Here is a 21041-nt window from a genome sequence, read left to right as displayed (position 1 = left end):
GAGAACTTTTGCACCTGGCTCATGATGTTTGTTGGTATTTAAATCTCCAAACTAACTGACCAAGGGAGACATGTGGCTATTGCCAGATTGGCCCATCATGGTCCGCCCCCCGGCCACACACACACCCTCTAACCTCCTGTTTCGGTCTCCTCTTCCAAATGTAAGATCAACCAGCAATTCCAATTCTTCCCCCAGGGACCCATAATGCATAAAGAATCGATCATTATTTTTCTGTGAAAAGTGGCATCCTGTTATTCAGTCTTTTTTAAAATGTAACTGCTTGCTTGTTCACTACTATTTTTCTCTGTACATTCCCTTTTTCTCTCTTTATTTTCTTCAAGACCTGTAAGCCAATCTGCTTTTAGCCCAAACAAACCACACAAGACCTGGCATTAACCTTTTCTCCTTTTGAGGTGTTTATCTCCCTCTGATTTCACTGACTTCCCATAATTTCAGACACAGTTCAGCCAGAGAGCCGAATCAGTGTGCAGTCCCCCCAACCCCCTACCATAACACCAGTGTGATGATCATGTCTGCCCCTGGAACATTTTGTGGGCTGGATTGTATTTTCTTTTAGAAAATATTACCTAATTTTTAAAGCATTATTTCATTGACCTCACCTAACACAATAGGAGCTTGTGGCAGATTCTCGACTCCTTGTCGAATTGATAATCACAGAGTGCATAAAGCTGTCTTGGACCTGAATGGACCTGAATGGTGAAACGCAGCCTAGTCATCTGCCAAGCACTTTAATGCCCAGTGAGTTCAAAGAAAGTAAAAAGACACAATGACTGCCTGGAAGAACACGGAGGATCGCACCCCTTGAACAAAGAGTCAATTTAGTGCAGAAGGACTTAGTTGGACATGGGAGGAGAATAATTAGATTGATTATATGGATCTGGAGATGCAAATAAGAAGGCTGCCGGAACAAAGGAAGCCAGCTGAGCAGCCTGCCTGGCTCTGCAGCACACCCGGGCAGCCCAGCTTCGCTGCCTGGGACGTGAGCACAGCGCCGTTCACTTTGGCCTTCAGAAGACTGACCACGTTGTACTCCTGTCGCAGCCTCTCAACGTTTTCCACGCTGTCAACAGAGTTCCTCACATGCCTGTGAGAACGTTTAGTCCATTCTCCCACACCAGGTTCTGGGGGTGTATGTGTGTGTGTGTCAGGTTATTATTTTGATCTTTGTTTAATTTCTCATAGAGCTCTCTCTTCTTCCACTTGTTAGTTGGTTAATACAATGTGGACATGATGGAATTTTATCTGCATTCGAGTCTTTTCCTTTTGTCAACAAATAGATTTCATAGATACTGTATCTCTATAATAAAATTATCTTAACATTACTATAAATATTATTAACATTCACTGCTTTGATGAAGTATATTTAGTTTACTACTGACAAAACAATAGTTGAAAAAGTTTTCACCCTCCACTTTTTATCTGACAGAGATTACAGCAAATTCATCAAATGATTTGTACATTCAAGAAGTGTTTATTGAGCACCTACTCTGTGACACACATCATTTTTCACTGTAAGTGAAAAACATTAAAGAAAATCCAGACATTTTTTTCCTTGCAGTTCCCACATTCTAATGGGATGAGCTTAACAATGGAAAAAAATAATAACATTTGAGATAGTGATATGTTACATACTTATGTGATAGAAATCTTCATGTATACAGAAATGGTTCAAATATTCTATATTAGTTATCTATTGCTGCAGAACTTGCCTCCCAAATTTAGTAGCTGAAAACAATACATGTCTATTATCTTACCCAGTTTTCACAAGTCAGGGATCCAGGATCAGCTTAGCTAATGGTTCAGCTCAGGGTCTCCCATGAGGCTGTACTCAAGTTGCTGCCCAATGCCCGCCTGGGATGGATGCCCGGCTTCCCTGGTGGCTGATGTCAGTACGGCCTCCGCTCCTCAGCCCATGCGAGACTCTGCAGGGCTGCTTGAGCGTTCTCACATCGTGGAGGCTGGTTTCCTCCCCAGGGAGTGATCCAAGAGAAGGAGGCAGAAGCCATATATTCTTTAAGACATTGTCCCAAAGTATCCCCATTTCTGTCATGCTCTGTTAGAAGTAACACACTCAAGGCGAGGGGGTTACTCTCTACCTCTCGAAGGGGAGATATCAAAGAGTTTACAGGTACTTTTACAAACCACTCTACCTACCCTGATACAAAGGTGTTATTTCAAAATTAGTTGTGCTATGTTTTATATACATTGTTAGTATAGAATGCCTTATTTACAGCTGTTTTTTTTATTAGTATCATTTTTGAACAAAGGATCATTGAAAATTAGGTTTCTCGAGCTTGACTCGTATCGCTCTGGTTGCTTTGCTACGATGCTATCAGCGCTATTTAAGGTTCCATCAATGAACACATCTGAGCTTTAAAAATTTGGGGGGACATTAATTGACGAATTAAATATCACTTATTACTTCACATTGGCACTCATTGAACACGATTTGTTTCACGGCTGGGGAACTCAAGCTGCATGGCTCAGAAGTAAAACAAAATCCCCACTGGTTTTCAAATGTGTTACTTTAGACAGGGCATTGGTGGTCTATAGAAATGGGGCTCCTGTGGAATCTGGGTTTGTCTGTGCGTGAATGGGGTGCGATGGAGTGAAAATGACTTTAACTGGGAAACCTAGTGAGAAACTGCATATGGCCACTCAGAGAATATCGATAATGTATAGAGACAAGTGGGTGAAGGAGTAAGCCTTTGGTGGTTTAGCTATGAAATTTGCATATTTGACTGGGACAATGAGAAGTTCCCCCTCCTTAGCCCACATGTGCCGGCAGCTCTTATCTCTCAGTGACTGAAATGGTCAGTTTGGAATTCATCAGGTTCAGCCTCTGTCCACGACGGGACCTCCCTTTTGGGCCGTCTCCCATATGAAACCTTCAGGGAGCTCCAAGGGCACGGCATTTCCTGCTTTGCTGGAGATCGACAGGGACCAAGCCTCTGGACCTTTGGAGACAAAGGACTGTTGTCATCTCTAAAGGACCCCCTTTCCAGAAGGGAAGGCTTTTACGGTTCTTAGTAAATTAATTAATAACTGAAGATAGTGCCATTCTTTGAATGGTTCCCACTTTTACAGCTGATAACTGCAGAAGCAAGTGTCAGCAGAAGACGACATGAGAAAAAAATCTATAAAAGATAATCAGTCTAATTTCAGACCTTGCCGGTTACGTGGAAATTTTGTCTCTACTCCTAGATTCTGCCCTGAGCAGAAGCTGTTGGTAGAAGCTGTTGTTAAAGAGAAAAGGGTAGGGGAAAGGTACTTGTTATCTTCTGCACTGGCTGGAGTGCAGAAGATAACAAAACTGGCTGGGGGACGGGGTTGGCCCTTGGAAACCTGAGACTTTTCCAGTTGTACGGAGATGTGGACTGAGGGGCTGGGAGCTCATTGTTGGGAAAGACATCAGATTTTGTAACAGTGGGTACAAAATGAAAATTAAAAAAAAAAAAACCATGCTGATTAGAGCCATGTTTGTATCTGAAAATTCTTCTCGGTAGGAGCAGGCAAACCTCAGATGTATTTATGCTCATTGTTAAACACTGTTCGGTGGTGTTGCAACAGTTAAATCTATGATGACCTAGGGCAGGGAGAGATTTTACAGATAGCTTGGTTCTGACCCCAAACCCACATTCCTTACTGAAGGGATGTGGGCACAGCTAGGACTAGAGCCTTCCAGTATATATATTTTTTCTTCTGGAAAAACAAAACCATAGATTTTGGATTTTCACTCTTTGTAAAATAGTAATTTAATTAGAGGTCATTTTATGGATATGTTTTCATCTGAAGGAAAAAAAAAGAGAAGAAATGAAAGCCACAGAGCTAAATGGATTATGAGTTTCAAAAAAATCTGGTGAAGTTAACTTTTGAACAGCGTTTGCTTGTGAGAAGTCGTGGGTGAAGGTGGCTGGCAGTGGGTCAGCAGCTGGGTCCTAAATGAGATCAGGGTTCCTCACTTCACTCCGGGTGACATTTCTATCTTGGGCATTGACACCCTGCAGGAGGAGCCAGGTTCGGCCTCTGATAACTAGTTTTAGTAATAAGCGCTTCTTTGTGCATGTGATATTTTTATCTATTTTCTTTTAATATTGTCACACGTGAGACCCTCAGTTTGACAACCAAAGTATGATTTGCCATCGTCGCCTTACTGAGAGGCTCTGACGAATCCCATCCTTTCATTTTGCTTTAAATTCTGTGAACAGTGCACAGTTTTGAACCTTCTCCCTTTTCTCCCCTAATTTTCTATTTTCAAAGCCAGTGTCAGCAAGTGAGGCTACACAACCATTTTGTAAGCCCTGTGGAGTTAGGAGCAGCCAGAAAGGAATCCATCAAGTCCCTCAAGGAAAACTGTCCTCGCCTTCTTCTGCACTCCACGACTGACGTCTCATGGCTGGAGAGAAAAACTTTGAAGCTAGAAGCATTATTAAAAATCCTTTGGACCCTTTTAACCTTGGCTGACTTGTTCAAGGTTACCTGGCCAGCTATGGACTGGTTAAGAGGTTGGGGTAACAAAATCTCTCTGGTTAAGAGATTGAGGTCCTTCTGGTTGGGACCTCGTAGAGTTCCCCTTCGAAACAGGAAGTCTCTGAGAACAGGACCATCTCCAGCCGGCACCTTAGTGAAGATGAGGTCTCTAACCACAGGACCTGGGTGCAAAGGGGACAGGTGAGGCCATGCTGTATTCCTCCTGGTTTCCTGCCCTGCTGGACCATCCACCATGTAGCGCCCACATGGTGGCATTTGGAGCAAGGCAGAAGCGAAGCCTGCTGGCTTTCCTCCCTGGTGTTACAGGCAGGCCCTCTTTGTTTCATTCCACCCAGAGCAGAGACTTCCTGGGTCTCGGATATCACAGGCTTTGACACCCCAGGGCTTTCGGTTGGCCTCTAAACGGGGAGCTTCCTCCAGCTCCTGCGATCTTCCCCCACCCCCAGCCCACAACTGCTCCTCCCAGTCTATGCTCAGGAGAAGGAGAAACAAGTGGGAAAAGAATGGATATAACCCCCGCTCTCTGTAACTAAAAGCAAAAATTATATGGACTGCAAATGGAAAAAAGAGATTGGATGTGTGAGTTTTTTCCAGAGTAGAATGAACCCTGGAAAACAGTTACTGTTGCTATCATTCGTGAGCGGGTTGTGGGTTTCAACAACCATTTCACTGACTTTTTGGCAACAAGTGTGAGTTTTCCTGTTCAATTCGACCTTTGGGAGTGCTCTTAAAATCCTGTGGAATCATCTGACTCCGTCCAGGAAAACACTGATTGGTATTAATTTTCATCCTTTCCTTTTGATGTCGAAGTGGCCCAGAACACTTCCTGCTTTTCCCATACGTTCTTTTTCTTACCACCTTCCCTGCCCCCTCCAAATGATTATAGTATTTCCAAATACAAGGGTCAAGTTGTGGAAAATTGAGGAAGAGGGTTCCATTACAGGCTCAGCTGTCTAAGGATCCCAAATGGGAGGCATCAATGTGCTTCTAGGGAAAACCTGGATGTGTTCATTAGCAGTGGCTGCAGAACCGAAATACCCTTGATAGAATAAAACTGGAAGAAATTTTCTCTCTCTGCCATTGTAGCTAAGTAGTAAAACAGCAAACATCTTTTAGACTGAACCCCAAGTTCGTTAAAGCTGCTTAACTACAGTCTGGAGCCTCATATGTTCTATTTGATTTAAAAGGGCATTACAAAATAGTTCTGTTATGCTAAACTCAAATTAAAAAAACACAGAATAGTAAATAAAATTATTTTGATGTTCTTATTAACACTTCAGAGAATTTTGTAAAGTTTGAGCTTAGTGTGCTCATGGTACTCAAGTCTGTGTTTTATGATTGTACTATGAGTTTATTCGGGCTAATTAGGTTGCGGTTTTACTTGGAGGTTTAGAGTGATTTCCATCAATCTTTTTCTTCCCCTTGTCTGTTATTATCAGCATGAAACTTGAGTCTGAAACAAAGATCACTGAGTCTGAAACTCTTGGTATCACATGTACTTGCTGGGAGATTATGAGTCTGCAGACTTAGAAGGACACGGTCGGAGCGAGCCGGGCAGGCGGCCTTCTCTTCTTTTTGGACACTCCGCACCTTGGTAGCTGGAACGAAAAGTACCATGAATCCGTGGGGGAGACATGGGCTTGGTGGTTCCTTCTCCCTCCTGACATGCACTTTCGTTGGCTGTGTCGCAGGAAACGGAGCTCAGCTCTTTTGTGAGTAATTGCCTCATGGGACGACTCTTCCGAAATACCGCTATATACCCTGGAAAATGGGGTTTACCAGTGTCAAAGTTTCTCTTTTGGGTTAGAAAAGTGGAATCACTTTCTCCAGGTCTGATCTGAAACAGGTGAGGGTTTTGATTGTTTACCCACTGGACGTGGATCTGGGAGTTACAGATAGGGCTCAGGAAAAAAAAAAGTCCATATATCAGTTTTCCAGATCTAGGGTGACTTCATTGAAGTGACTGAATGATGAAAAGAATTCCAGTCAGTAGAGCAGCATTTGTGAGACTTAAGAAAACAAACTAAAAAAATTGAGGACTTACCACTTGAATTATCTGATAGGAAACCTGGCATATTTAGGAAGAAAACTACATTACTATGGTGTGAAGAATTCAGACCAAATGGAATTCAATGAAAGGCAGGATCTTCAGCAACCTGGGTAATTTAGTGAGCCAATGGCTTTGCAGTGAGGTGATGTCATGGATAAGAATGGGTGTCTCTCAAGATAAAAGATAAATGAACAGACGAGGCATGCTGAGACAACTGTATGTGAAGAAAATATTAAGTAATTTTGAATGGTCTGAAAACAGTAAAAAAAGCAACGTGCCGAGAAGAAAATGATAGTTTTAGATTGTGAGATAAAGTGTACTATTTGGAGCCTCTTGCTTTTCTTATTCATTTTTTTTCTTTCATTTTGAAAAACATTGTTTTGGGCTTGGGAAGGAGTCTTTACAGATTAACAATTTGTTTAAAAATTTGCTTATTTTGCTCCTCCCATGTTTATCAAATAGATTCTAGGCATAACCACTAGTTATCCAAAATGCTCCACACCTAGTTCTCAAATAGAACAAATAATAAAATACGGACTGGCTCATGATGAAAATATCGCATCCATCCTTAAAACTCCCTTGTCTGGGTCTCCCAGGGCCCTTTCCTCTGACTGAAGACCACAGAAGAACCCTTGCGCAGACATCATACGATGCCTTCAATTTATAAGGGCTGCTCCTGTGTGTTCTGAATCTTCCTCATGCCTAGGTTAGTGTCTTGCAAGTACTGAGTGAATATTGCTTTGATTGAACAAATTATCTAAATATGTAAGAAGACCCAAAGTCAGAAAAAGGAAGAAGCTGGAAAGAGAACCCTAGGATACCTGGTCTCTAATATCAGTTCTTCTACAAGTTCAATTTAAAAAAAAAAAACTATGTATTGATTTTAGAGAGAGAGACAATGAGACTTGTTGTTTCACTCCGTTGGGCACTGACTGGCCGATCCTTGTACGTGCCTTGACCAGGGATCTGCAACCTTGGCACATAAGGTTGATGCTCTAACCAGCTGCGCTACCTGGCCAGGGCATGAGTTCAAGTCAGTTTAAAAAAGGATTTATTCAGCCCCTGGTTAAGTGTCTGGAGCTGTGTGTGGTAAATGTCGAGGAGCCAAGGAGGAGGTCTGCTTCTGAAAAAGGGGGTATGGCAGCGGTTTGGTACTGTGCAGGCATGTACGATGTAACAGCGTAGCTACAGGTTGGAGCTGGCAGGGGAGAAAACTCAGCAAAGCCCTAACCCATCGTTTGGTACCCACTTTAACTTCCAAAGCAATTTACCGAAGATTCCGCCTTTATTGTATGCCATCATCAGTGACTTTGGATGTTGTCAAGTTTGCTTTTCAGACAGGAAGACAGGCTTTCCTGAAACTTTCACATGCTAACAGCTGTAATTAAGGTAGAAGGCCTTACTTCAATAGTAATTAGCCTCCAGGACTTGGAAGTGTAAACCGAAGGCTAATTCATTTAGATAGTTCCCGAAGTTTCCTTTAGAGGTCCTAGCCTGGCCTTCCTCTTGAGCTATGATATACGTATGTCCTGAGTGCAGACAGTGTATTGACTCAGTGGGGGTGATATTTTGCAAAAATCTTGCTTGACTCCCAGAATTTTAGCTTTTAACTCTCTAGTAATGATTAATGCAAATGTATTTAAAAACACTGTGAAAACATCAATTAAAATTCTACAGCTAAATAGATACTGTTTTATCCCTTAAAATGTTTCTTCTGGTCTATTCTAGCTCATCACACTATACAACAAGTGCTTAGGCCTGCTGCTAGCCACCTTTTCAACATGCGCGCCCAAATAGGCCTGTATCAACAGTGCATATTACACCAATTCAACAAATATTTAATGAGGCTGGCAGTGGCTGGCACAGAGGCATTCGCTGGTATTTATTGAGTGAATAAGCACCAACTGTGCCTTTGAGTCCACACTGAGTCCAGCTAGGAGGTAGGTCTGCCCTCAAGGGGTTAGCAGTCTCTAAGGGGACGGAAGATGGAAATAAGTGAGCCATAACTGAATGTAAGAATCCTTACATTAAGTGACGAAAGAATCTCTAACTATGCGCAGGAGGTAGAGCTCCCTGGGGCTGGAGAGGCGATGCAGGGGGCGGAGGGCGCGGGTGGGGTAGGGTGGGGGTGGAGCTTGAAGGAGGAACCGTAAATATTCCAATTTTGGATTTTGCCTCAAATCAGGGAAGCTCTGGCTCCAGACTGAGTCCCAGGAATGTGGAAGGGCCCCCTCCTGTCAGTCGCTGAAATTGTGCACGTGCTATTTTTTTTTTTTTTGCAAGGAGGGGCGGTGCTGACAACTTCCCAACTGTGCATTAGCTCACTTTGCAAATATGAATATTATAGTACGGCAGTAACCAATATATTACGACCCATTTTGGTGCTAAAGTTATTGCAATAGTATTCAAAGGGACGTGAGATTAAATTTTGCCACTGCGCAGTCCAAAATATAAAATAAAATAATTTCACCGTAGGAAATTGAAAATAAGGAGCCATAGCGACACAAAGATTTTAAAATGAACAGGACAAGCAGATTCTCCTTTTTTTTTTTTAATTTTTGCGTGTACTGTTGCTCACAGCGAGACAGACTGCCACGCTACCAATGGGACCCGCGCCTCGCCCAAGCCCGCAGGCTCCCAGGAAGCACGCACGGTCTACACCCCGCCCCCTGAAAAGGAAAGCACGCCCGGGAAGCTCCGGGTGTGTGTGCCGAAGGCTTAGAGAGGGAAAGTAACCGGAGTCGCCCGTTCGGGGCGGACCCACCCCCACCCACGAGTTTCGCCGGGCCCTGGCCCCGCCCCCTTTATTATTCTGCCAGCAGCGACCGGAGCTGAAACTTTGTAACCCCAGCGCGCTGGCTCTACTCGACTCCCTGCCCCGGTGCGGCCGAGAGGGAGGCGCGGGAGGTGGGACCCGCAGGCGGGAAGGCTCGGACGCCAGCGCTTGCCGAGCTGGAACTCGGGGAGCACACGCCACCGAGTTAGAGGTGGAGCTGTAGCGGGAGAGGAACTCGAGGCTCTAGGACCCGAGGGGGTGGCCCCAGCCGTAGTCGAGGGGAGCAGCGGGGAACGGTGGGCCAGGAGAGTCCAGGGGGTCTGGGGTTGCGGCCCGCGTCCCGAAGCTGCCATTGCCCCAGAGTAGCAGCTGTGTCGGGCTCTCGGAGGTGGCGGAAGCAGAAGAATCTGCAGCTGGACTGTGGCAGCTGGAGGAGCAGCCGCACGGCTATCCCGTGTGCCTGGGGAGCGCCGCGCCGCCCTGCGCTGGGATGACCCACTGACAGCGGTCCTTGACCGGGCGCAGGGGCAGTCGCAGGGTGAACCCTTCCGGAGACACAGTGGACGCGGGCAGCAGGACTTTACCGCCGACTCTAGCTCAGCTAGGAGCGAAGCCTTTTACCATGGAACCCGTGACCAAGTGGACCCCCAAGCAAGTGGTGGACTGGACTAGAGGTGAGCAGCCCCGGGCCCGGCGTCTCCAGCCCGGGAGGTGGGGTGGGCGGGAAGCTGGGGTCGGGGTGCTCAGTCCCTCCAGCAGGCAAGAAGCATTGAGAGTGTAGGCCTGCGACAATGCAAACTTCTTCAGAGTAGCCTGTGCGCCCCTCGCCTCTGTCCGTGCTTCCGGGGGTGTGGGTTGTGCCAAGCCGAGGGGAACCCCATCTTTAAGTCAGGGAGTGAGGATGGCCTTTCTGTCGAGGGGGAGTGTTCGGGAAGCCAGTGTTGGGACTTGGGGGGGGCGGGGGGGCGGGGGGAGGCCCGCTCTCTCTGCACCTTCTGGGTGAGGTGCCCGATGCCCCTAGCTGTCCGTCCTGGAACGCGAGGCACAAAGCGCCTTTGTGTGGGTGACTCCCCTCGGACCTCATAAATGCCTCCTGCCCGGAGCAGTCAGCAGGCATGACGGGGCGGTTGGACAGGTACAGGGAGACTCCGGCCGGGCGCTGAGCCTCTGTTTTTGTTGGAGAAGGCGAGAGGGCAGTGCGGGAGCCAACACTGAGGCTTTTGCGTCGGGAGAAACTGTGAGCCAGACTGCCCGGGACTCGGTGACTTTGCGATGTGAAGGCGCCAGTACCCCTGGTGGCGCTGCCTGTTTAGGCCACAGTGAGACCCTGGGAAGAAGAAATCTGTTTTGAACCACTGGCCTGACTCATGCGTATTTGGAAGGAGGGAGCAGTAGGATGTGAAGGTAATGGATGATGGAGCAGGGGTGGAAGCTTGTATACTCTACCCCTGTCGCAGGCTGTCGGGTTACTGTTTACTCCCTCCCAAGATTTACAGGGGGAAAAAAAAGGAACAGAGGTTTCTCAGGACCCTTTGTATTCTTCCAAGAGAACAGAGTCCACCAAGAACGATAATACTTTCGTGGGTCTCATACCAGTCCCCTCCCCGGTTCCTGGCTCCAGGTCAGCATCTCTGTTTCAAGTTACACCTCCCTTTTCTCTTTCTTCTACCTGCTCTTTCAGGTGAGGAATGAGCTCCTTTCTCAATAATAATAACTAGAGTTTTATAGCTCCTTACAGGTTGCTGAGAGCTCTCTCTCTCTGTTATTGTCCTTGGTTAACACAGTAAGCCCGGGAGGTAGGTAACACCAGTAAAATGAGGTCATAGGTCATCTCTCAAACTGTCTCACGCGTGGCTGGGAGGCAGCGGACACCGACCCATCAGCTTCGCTCTCATTTTGCAGGCCTGCAGTAGGCAGAGACCACGTGGAATGGGATGCAAGGGCGTGTCAGTGGGGTGTGTCTGGCCCTTTCCCGCCCTTCTGGGGAGGGGAAGGGATGCACTCTGCCCTGAGAAGAGGTTTGTCCAGTGACCAGAATTTCCTGGGCTCTTCCTTAAAATGAAGTTGAAAACAACAAGTATTTGTACACTGGATAAAAAATGAATAGCGTTGTCAGTGCTTGGGACCAAACCCTAATGTGAAAATACCCAGAGCCCATTTTGAAAAGGGTTTCTTCCCCCTCAAGACACTTCTAAGTTCTCCTTCTAAGTTCTTCTTCTAAGTTCTCCACTTGCCCACACTGAGTTGGTCTGTCTGTTTTGCCTGTGTTATCGCAGATACTACCTGCTGAAGAAACTGGTGATTTTGGCAGTCTTTGCATTTGAGAGCTGCTCTGTCTGACAGGGTATCCAGCAGCTACGTGTGGCCCTTGAGCCGTTGAAATGTGGCCGGTCACAACTGTGATACTCTGTAAATGTCAAGTGCACATGGCATGTGCGTACAAACTATCCCATTGGTAGTTCTTAATCCTTATTACACGTTGAAATGATAGTATTTGGGAAACATGGGGTTAAATAAAATTTATTTCTAAAATTAGTTTCACCTGTCTAGTTTTACCTTCTTGAATGTCGCTCCTAAAAAAAATAGCACACGAGGCTCACATTTGTGGCTTACATTTCTATTGCACAGCACTGCTGTCCAGTCAGGAAAGAGTTACAGCTTATCACGCTGGCTTTCCTGAGCCTCTGCCGGCCCCCTTGATAATGTACAACCAGAAAAATGCTAACAGGCACAGAGGAAGATTATGGAGTGAGATCTTCACACCCTCCAGATTTGTCCTTTTTTTTTTTTGGTTCCTCTTTGGATTGGGAGAGAAGTGTAAATTCACATCCTGTTGTTTGTTTAGCATTTAAAAGGAAGAGCAGATGCAAATTATTTTGGTATCCAGTTGCCTTGACGTTCTGGCTTGGTCAAGATGGCTTTCAGCCAGGGAAACTTTCCTCCTGACGCGACAGTGACTACGGCTGTTCCAGTATCTGGGTGCCTGGAGCACTGGACGCTGATTAGGTTACATACCTGTGGTTAGCACGTGACAACTTTATACAGCAAGCCTGTGCCCTTTTGGACTCTTCGGTACAGCCTCAGAGAATGACCTGGATACCTAATGTGCTAGGGTCTAGAAAGCCAAAAGGAGCAAGTATGTGGCTAACTTTTAGATGGCAAGAGGCTACACGCTCCCAAATTCTGTGGTGCAATGCCGTCCTCGGATATTTCCTGTAGGAGTAATGTGCAAGGAGTTGACTTTTGAAATGAGCTATTGATGTATGCAACCTTGTTGGCTTATAGGACCTCTTTGCTAATCACTCTACCCAACCCCCACTTTATAAATACATCCTACTGATAAGCAGCTCTTCACGTAGACGTGGCCACTCTCGGTGGCCCCAGGAGTATGGCTGCAGTGACCGTGGGCACCGTGGAGAGCTTCCCGTTCCGAACTCATGTAGATGTTGTTAAGCAGATGCATGCATTCAGGAAAAGGTTGGTGTCTACAGAATGAATCGATTCATCTAGTTACTGTTATTTATTTATTTGTATTCATCTTTAGCTATACTGTCACTGATCGATCATAGTATCAATAGATCCTCACTGAATATTAGCAATGTGGCAGGCACAGGGCTATGCAACCTACAGGTATTAGCTCATTTACTATGCACAACCAGTCGAGATGGGAACTGTTATTTCCATTTTGCAGCGGAGGAAACTGAGGCACAAAAAAGTTCAGCACCTTGACCAATGTCACACAGCCGGAAAGTGACAGAGAAGCACTTGACTCCAGGCAGTGGGACTTCATTCCATTCTGTCTGCTCAGGAGGTTCTTGCCGGGGTCATGCCTGGAGGGCTGGGGAGTCCACCACAGAGGTGACCAGACCTGCAGGATTCCAGGATGTGCGTTCCTGGCGCCGTGGGCTTGTGGAGGCCAGCTGCGCGGTGGACGTGTGCCTTACCCCACATCTGTGGTGTGTGTCAGGAAAGTTGTTTGCGAGCCAAATTAATCCATGGTTCAGTAAAGGTTTCTTAATCATAATAACTGAAAAGTTATCATAATAGCGGAAGCATTTATAAAGTGTCAGACGCTGGGCTAAGTGCTTTATTTAGGCTTCATTTAATCCTCAGAAAACCCAGTGAGGTGTCCGAACCATTACGAACCCATACGAAGCAGAGAGAGGGAGAGAATTTGGTCACTGCCCCAAATTTGTGAGTGCTGGTGCTCTTAAGTGCTCCGCCCCCTCACTCGCCTCTGTCTCCTCGTTACACGGCCTGGACGAGGCAGTGGAGTTTGGAGGTGCCACTGTGGGCTCTGGAATCAGACTCTGAGTTCATATCCCAGTTCAGGTCCCACCCTGGACTGTGTGATCTCATGTAAGTTCTCAATAAATCACACTCCTTGTTTTTATTGCTTCCTCTCCTCTTTATCCTATAGCTCCAGGATGTAGATGGTCTCTCGTGAGGTTGATGCCTTCCACTCAGGAGGCAGTTGGTGCCCAAGAGGTGTCCCTGCTATCTGCCCACCACGTGGAGGATGCCCGCCAGGACTTGCAGCTGCAGGGAGGGTCTTGGTTAGCCGAAGGGCAGATGCCTCAATGTCCTGGGGGACCCGTGTGCTCATCACAGGTTGGGAAGCACTGGTCTGGCACGCAGCTGCAAACGTGTCTTCACACTCTGTCTGTAGGTCTTACTCTCCAGTCTGACCTGGGCTCAATCTGTTTTATTTAAGTTCTCCAGTGATGACACTTAATTTGAGGATGCTTGACCGCCAGGCCACTGAGTAAAGCAAAAAGTTAATCTTAGGGTGTGTGCTTATATTTATAAGCACCACCTAGCAACAGCATCAGGTAATTCTCAGCAAACTAAACGAGATCGTTCCTCTGAGATTTCTTACGTATTCCTTGGGACTTGAAGAGTTCTCATAACAACTTTTTTTTTTTTTAAAGACGAGTAGTAAGAAGGGCATTGTGGGGTGGTCAGTGGGCTGTGGTTCGAGTTTGTCCCCAGGGTCCTCAGGGGGACTTTGAAGGATGACATGAGCTTTGGGCCAATGATGACATGGTGTTCATCACACGGAGTTGATTTTGGGGGGAGATGTCATGATTGGTGGAAAAGGACACTGCATGTCATTCAGGAATAAATGACCAGGGCGGGTCTCCAAATCTGAAAGCATGGGCTGTGCCCAGGCAAGGTGTCTCAGTTCTGAGTCCTTAGAAATTGGGAGGTGACCCCTTCTTGCGCAGGCCACCCCCGCCCACCTCCCTTGGAGTTCACATCACACGCCGAGGGCTGCAGGGGCCTCTCTTTCCTGTGTCACCACTTCGGTGGCGCTGCCTTGGCTTTTGCCCCTTCCTACCCTGTGGTCTGCTAGCTCTGGGACATTGCAACTTCTCGCCTTGCTTTCTCTCTTTGCTCTCCTTTTGTGCGGTTTCTGGAGTGTTCAACACCACTGGTTTAGCCGTGGTCTAGGCTCTTGATGAATAAAGCAAGTTTTATGTACTCGACCTCTGCGGAGTTCTCTGTATTTGTTCCCACTTGACTGTTGTCACAAGCCCAAGACACGCACCGTGAAAGCACATCTCTGTTGCAGATGAGGAAACAGGCTTTGGGATGTGGAGTGACTCATCCGCAGTCAAAGGCCAGACGTTTGGACCACACTCCGCAGGCTTCTGCTCTGCTTTTCCGACCAGGCCCGGGCTCCTCTGCTGGCCAGGCGGGCACGCTCTATTCCCTCCTAACTGACAAGTGTGGGAAGGGGGCGGCTTCAAAGAAGGTCCCCCTTCTGGGCTTCCGGATTATCCTTTTAGGGTTTGTGCTCGGGAGATGTGCCTTTTCTTAATTTTCCTTTTGTCTTTAAAAAAAATTCCACCGCTTAAGCAGAACCTTACATATATTGGACCTGACCTTTTAGTATTTGTGGTATTTAATGCCAGTTTATTTGTTTTTATTGTAGTTTATTGTTTCCGAATACAAGTCAGTGATGGAGTGATTTCTCTTTTGACTATCTTTATCTAATTTTTATTTTTTTCCTTAAAGAATTCGTTTATTTTTAGAGAGGGGGGGAGGGAAGGAGAAAGAGGGAGAGAAATATCAATGTATGGTTGTTTCTCACACGCCCCCTACTGGGCACCTGGCCCAAAACCCAGGCATGTGCCCTGACTGGGAATCGAACCGGCAACCCTTTGGTTCACAGGCCAGTACACAATCCACTGAGCCACACCAACCAGGGCTAATTTTTATTTTTATTTTGAATGTCATATTACAAACCTTTTGTCTGATATAAGTAACATTTCAGGTTGATAGAATCATAACACACAAACTCACAATACATTTAACTTTTTTAAGAAACACCTGCAACTTTTGTAAACCCCATTTCATGCTTGCTTTTGATTCTTCACATCTTTCTTTTAACTGCTTTGGGAGAGAAGGTCAGCCAGTTATAGTGAATGGTACATAGGCTTTGAAAGAAAATAGAACTGAATTCAACTTCAGTACCTGGCACTAACTGGTTCAAAAGTCTGGGGAAATAAATTTCCTTCTCCAAGCCTTCCTTAGTTTTCTCATCTGGCAACTGGGACTGATAATAACCAAGTCACAGAATTTTACTCAGAATTAAGGGAGGAAATATGGGAATAGCACTTTGCATAATGCAAATCTTCACAAAGTTCTTGATTTATTCTTAGTCAAGAATAAGTTAGGTTGATAGTCATCTTTCACATGCTTACTAAAAATTTATGACAATCCCTTCCACCTTTTATTGGTATATATGTGGTAAATTAAATCAGCACCCTGTTCTGCCTTCTCATTGTTTGACAGTTTCCTCTCATTTCCTTCGAGGACCTTGTATGTCTTAGATGAAGGTGGGGTCACCGAAAGGTTTAGTGGCAGCTCTCTGAGGACCTACTAAGTTCCAGGTATCATTGTAGGTGCTGGCAGTTCAGTTGTGTTCTAGGTGCCGGGGTCAAGTTGGGTCCTTGCTTCAATGTGGGAGAAGTGGGTGACGAACAGCAATACCACCAACCACCACCACAACAGAACAGATGGACAAGAAAATATCAGCTACTGATAAGCTCCCAGTAGAGCAGAGATGTGGAGGTGAGCGACTGGGGAAGTGGGGGGGCATTTTTGGATGGCGTCATCAGGGTGTCTCCTGAGAAGATGCCATTGAGGCATGGTGACAAGAAGGATCCAGCCATTGCAAAATTAGGGGGAAGAGCATTGTAGGCAGAAAAACAGGTAGTGCAAGGGCCCTGAGGTGTGAATGAGCTTGGCGTGTTTGAGGAAAGGAAGGGCAGTGGAGTTACCCCAAAGGGCACAGATGGTGGAGTGGTGGTGGGTGGTCATGGGGGGTATAGAGACACACAGAGGTCAGGTCAGGGAGGGTCTTATCTTGGGCAGGCCTTGGCCATTTTTTCTAGTTGTTCTGGAAAGCAGGGGAGTGACTTGATCTGATTTGCGTTCTTGGGGCAGAAGTGAATTCAGGAGTCCAGCTGGAAGGCCCTGCAGTATCTGGAGGTGATGGTATCTTGGTGGCTCCAGCATCTCAGAAGCCAAGTTCTAGGTACACTAGGTTCATTGATAGCTTCACATCCCAGTAATTGTAAAATCATATTTGAAATTGGGAACCCTCAAGACCCGTATTCTTTCCCGGCCGGGATTCAGACAGCTCCCGGCCCTCCCCTCATCCTGGTTACTCTCTCATTGGAAACGAGAGTGGCGATCTTTCTTTTGCGCTCACAGGCTTCGTGCACGTCATTGTTCTTTCCTGGCACATTTTGCTGGGAGCTACAGTTTCTGAAGCTGTTTATTCATCTATGAATAGGGTTTTTGTGGAAGCGGACTTAGCCTAGTTTGTTTTCTTTGACATCAAATGGCTGATGGAACAGTTTTTAAACCTGGGATCACAAGGGCAAATGCAGTTGTGTTTATTAGAGCAAAACAGTTCCTTAGAACACATACTGGTAGGTTGGAGAAATTAGAAAGCTTTTTCATTATGAAAACTTAAAAATATTTGAGTCAAAGGAAGTAGCAGAGAGATCCAATTTTAAATATTTCCTCCACCGACAGACCTTCACACTTCTGCGCTAGTGAATGGAGCCACCATACTTGTGGCTGAATGGCTGGTATCTTGAGAAATTTTCAACAGGTAAGAGTTGAATACATTTTTAAGCAGTGCATCTCACCAGGGGAGGAGGGGGTAGCAGGGAGTTGAAGGCAGGTAGGCGTGGAATAACCTGGAAGCTTTCTCTCACTGTGCACACCTCGTCCCTCCACCCCCGACCTTAAGGATAATATCCGTCAGCCCTCTCAGAGGAAAATTCCGAAAGTGTTCCCCACCAGCCAAGGCCCTGATTATGATAATCTGAATCACGCTTTCCTGAGGAAACCGTTGGAGTGAAAGGAAACATTCTATTTCCTATTTTCAGAGATTTCCCGCAGAGGGGGATTTCAGGGCTTGGGGGTTTAGGAGAGAACACGTGTGTGCCCCTGGGCACATGCACGTGTCTGTGTTTCCAGCTCGAACCAGTGCGAGTCGAGCAGTCTTTTCTGTCCTCAGAGTACTTTCATATTACAGCGTCTTAAGGAGGACCTGGAGCGTGATCTTTGCAGTAGAGGACAGGCTAGTTCAAGGTGGCAAGCAGGCCAGACTTCAAGTAATGCAACACCTGCCGTTGTCAGCAGCGTCTTAACATGCACTCCAGCTGGAGTCTCGTACTAACCGTGAGCAGATGGCATGGCTGTGAGCAGCATTTGTGAAAATGACTGACGCCAAAGCCTAAAATTGTCCGTCATAAGCGTTTAAAGAAACATAAATATTCCTTGTGAGTAAGATGTCTGGAGACATGTGATAGGAAGTGGTGTGGTGACAAGCAGCCCTAGGCCAAGTTGAAAAGTCAGCTACAGAGCTGACCTGTAAAGAAAGACCCATTTTGGAGGTGGAGAAATTCTTCATTCTTGTTTGGCACTGCCTAATCGGGATACCTAATGAGCGCCTATAAATACACCACCATTGTACCTGGCTCCTCTCCTGATATTTTTAAACTGAGATTGTCGAGAGACCCTTTCCCAGCCATGTACATGTGGTGCCTCCCAACAGCTTGTCACTATTGTTCTTGAACTTACTTCATCTGTATCAGCCTCACCAGGGAACTTAGGCATGTGAATTCCCGGGCCCCACCCCAGACCCACAGAATCAGAAACTCTGGGGCCAGTACCCAGGATGCGTTGTATTAACTGGTGCCTCAGGCGATTCTGGTGCTGGCTACGGAACCACTGGCTGATGCCACTGATGTGGAATGTACAAAAATAATTGGTGTCGGTTAGACTGTCCCTCGTATGTAATGGTTGATTAGGAAGTTTTCCTCCAGGGAAGGCCATTACATGTTTCAGTGGGTCAGTTAATGCATCTAGGTCTGTAAGTGTGCTTTCTGTACAGTGGGCAGGGAAGAGTTAAATCTGCAACACCCCCAGGGGCTCTACCTTGGGTCCCCCCTCCCTCCTTTTGTTGTGTTTCTCTGTGAGTGCCCAGCCCCAGGAAAACACATTAGTAGGGCCGTGTTTTAGGTCGGTTTGGGCTTTGTGTGGAATTTCCAGACCTTGGTCTCGCAGAGGAGTGGAGTGTAACACCCTTCCCCTGATGCCGTTTTGAGAGGGCGCAGATCATTTTCTTTCACTTAGCACTCGTGCTTTGGCTTTGAACACCACGGGCAGATATGAAGAGAAGTGAGGGGGAAAAACACTGAAAAGAGAAATACTCAGAGTGGCAACTATGTTGCAGCTCTAGGTAAAAAGCTCTTTTGTCCTAGCACATGGATGTTGAATCAAGGCAGATGGGGTCTGGGAGTCCCTGAAGTTGGCAAAGGACAAGAGAATCCACAATAAAAATGATACTTACAGGAGTGACAGCTGAAGATCAGGAATGGCACGGAGACTCGCAACAAGAGTTGCCAACTCAGATGCCTACAGTGTCCAGGCAGACAATGCAAGAAATTGAAATGTGAGACAGTAAGGCATGTGAGACAATAAGGAGTGGTGGAGACTGTGACATATACAAAGACACATTGCTCAGTTTCTGCTGACCGTGGACCTACAGTTTCTAGGTGTTCTGATTTTTCTTTTGTTTTGAAATAAAGCTGGAAATTTGGATTACTATGTGATACTCTCTCATTTTCAGAAAACCATCCATAGTTTTTTGTTTGTTTGTTTGTTTGTTTGCATAGGACAAACAAAATGTATCTGTCAGCCAGTTCCCTCTGTGGATAGCTGTGCTCAGGTGTTAGCTGTCCAAGTGAGAAACATACCTATATGGTGTGAATACAATGAGCTGTATAATAACTCATCAACTATTTAGTAAACCTATTTATTACCATAATTTCATTTTGCTACTTAACTAGTGCTACTTCTAAAACTGCAGTATGTGATTCCATGCAGGTGTTGTGAAGGCAGAAATACTCATCTGCATTGATGAGCCCAGCTGACCATTGTGAGTGACCCTTCAGTGTACAAACAGAAATTGTCGTGTGGTCCGGGCAGCATAGCTTGAGGGCCTCTGACTTTGAGGAAGTTTATTATCAATTCACTGGACAATGGGGAAGTAATACAGGGGTTTGAAAGGAGGAGATTGCTGCAGAACTGTGGGAATTGGGGAGGGGTGAGGAGAGGCTGAGAGACCAGCTCCAGGAGGCACATGGGTGGGCTCTGGGTGGGAATTGGAGAGGCCCGAGCTACTGCAGAGGCCTTGGGAGAGAGAGGAGGAGGAAAAGCTGAGAGAGGCCCTGCCCGAAGCAGTCGGGAAGCCCGCACAAGGGTCTGAATAGGGGAGCGGTGAGAAGGGGCCTCAGGTGCATGTTCTGTGCCTCTGTGCCTTCACCCCGCAGTGCCTTTAGAAACATGTTGACTTCTGAGAGGAGTTGCTTTGCGGGTTCAGGAGTGGGTCCGGGATGCAGGTACCAACCTCAAAAGCGGTTCTGATTTGTAGCTAATAGCTCTTGCATGGTACCCACATCTTGACTTAAATGCTTTAAAAAGCAGCCATTAGAAAGTGCCCTCTCTCAGAGCAGTGCTAGAACAGTCTCATGTTTTCATGAGGTGTAAACACCCTGCAGTTTGGCACATGAAAAGTGTTAAAATAGGCTGGCGTTAGCTGAAATTCAGGTCCTCACCCTTGGGTGTGAAATGATGCAATATACATGAATATGGCACCCAGAATTATTTCTGTATAGCACTTTCTAAGCCTTAGAACACAGAATAAAATAGAGAGGATTAGGACAGCCTGTAAATGGGGATAGAAAATCAGTGCTGATTAATGCAGAGTGCATCTGGAGTCATCCCTGAGGTCTTAGCGAGATAAGTCGTCTGGCTAACGCATCGGGCTGCAGTTGCTGTGTGGGTGGGTGAACCGGTTCCCTGCGATCAGTGCCTCCTTGGGGTTGCCAAAGCAAACGGTGAGTAGACGTCCCGACCGGAATAGTGCCAAGGATGTGCAGGGCTCTCCAAGGGCCTGCAGTGACCCAGAGGGCGTGGCAGGTGCTTGCTCAACAGTTGTGGCCTGGCTGTTTCCTTATTCATCACTGGCCCAGCCAACCCTCAGAGACAGAGGTGATTTCTCGTGTGATTCCCCTCAGGCCAAGTTAACCCGATTCTCCAATTAATAGTAGCAACATTTTTTTATTCAATAGGATCAGCTCTAAAATGGTAGTTTATTTTTCTTAAAATAAT

General features: G+C 46.3%; 1 protein-coding gene across 1 annotated transcript in view; it reads left to right on the top strand.

The window, feature by feature from the left end:
• Positions 1 to 9353: 9353 nt before the first annotated feature.
• The window catches only part of CNKSR3 (CNKSR family member 3), a 76339-nt gene continuing 64651 nt past the window's right edge, over positions 9354 to 21041 (top strand). Inside the window, exon 1 of the mRNA XM_037052591.1 lies at positions 9354 to 10012. Coding sequence (XP_036908486.1) covers positions 9961 to 10012 — 52 coding nt within the window. The 5' untranslated portion in view covers positions 9354 to 9960. The remainder of the gene's footprint in view (positions 10013 to 21041) is intronic.

This window comes from Sturnira hondurensis, unplaced genomic scaffold (assembly GCF_014824575.4).
Source record: "Sturnira hondurensis isolate 20B ecotype Veracruz unplaced genomic scaffold, ASM1482457v3 Scaffold0000167, whole genome shotgun sequence".
Classification (NCBI taxonomy): Eukaryota; Metazoa; Chordata; class Mammalia; order Chiroptera; family Phyllostomidae; genus Sturnira; species Sturnira hondurensis.
This window is presented reverse-complemented; position numbering and strand designations above follow the sequence as displayed.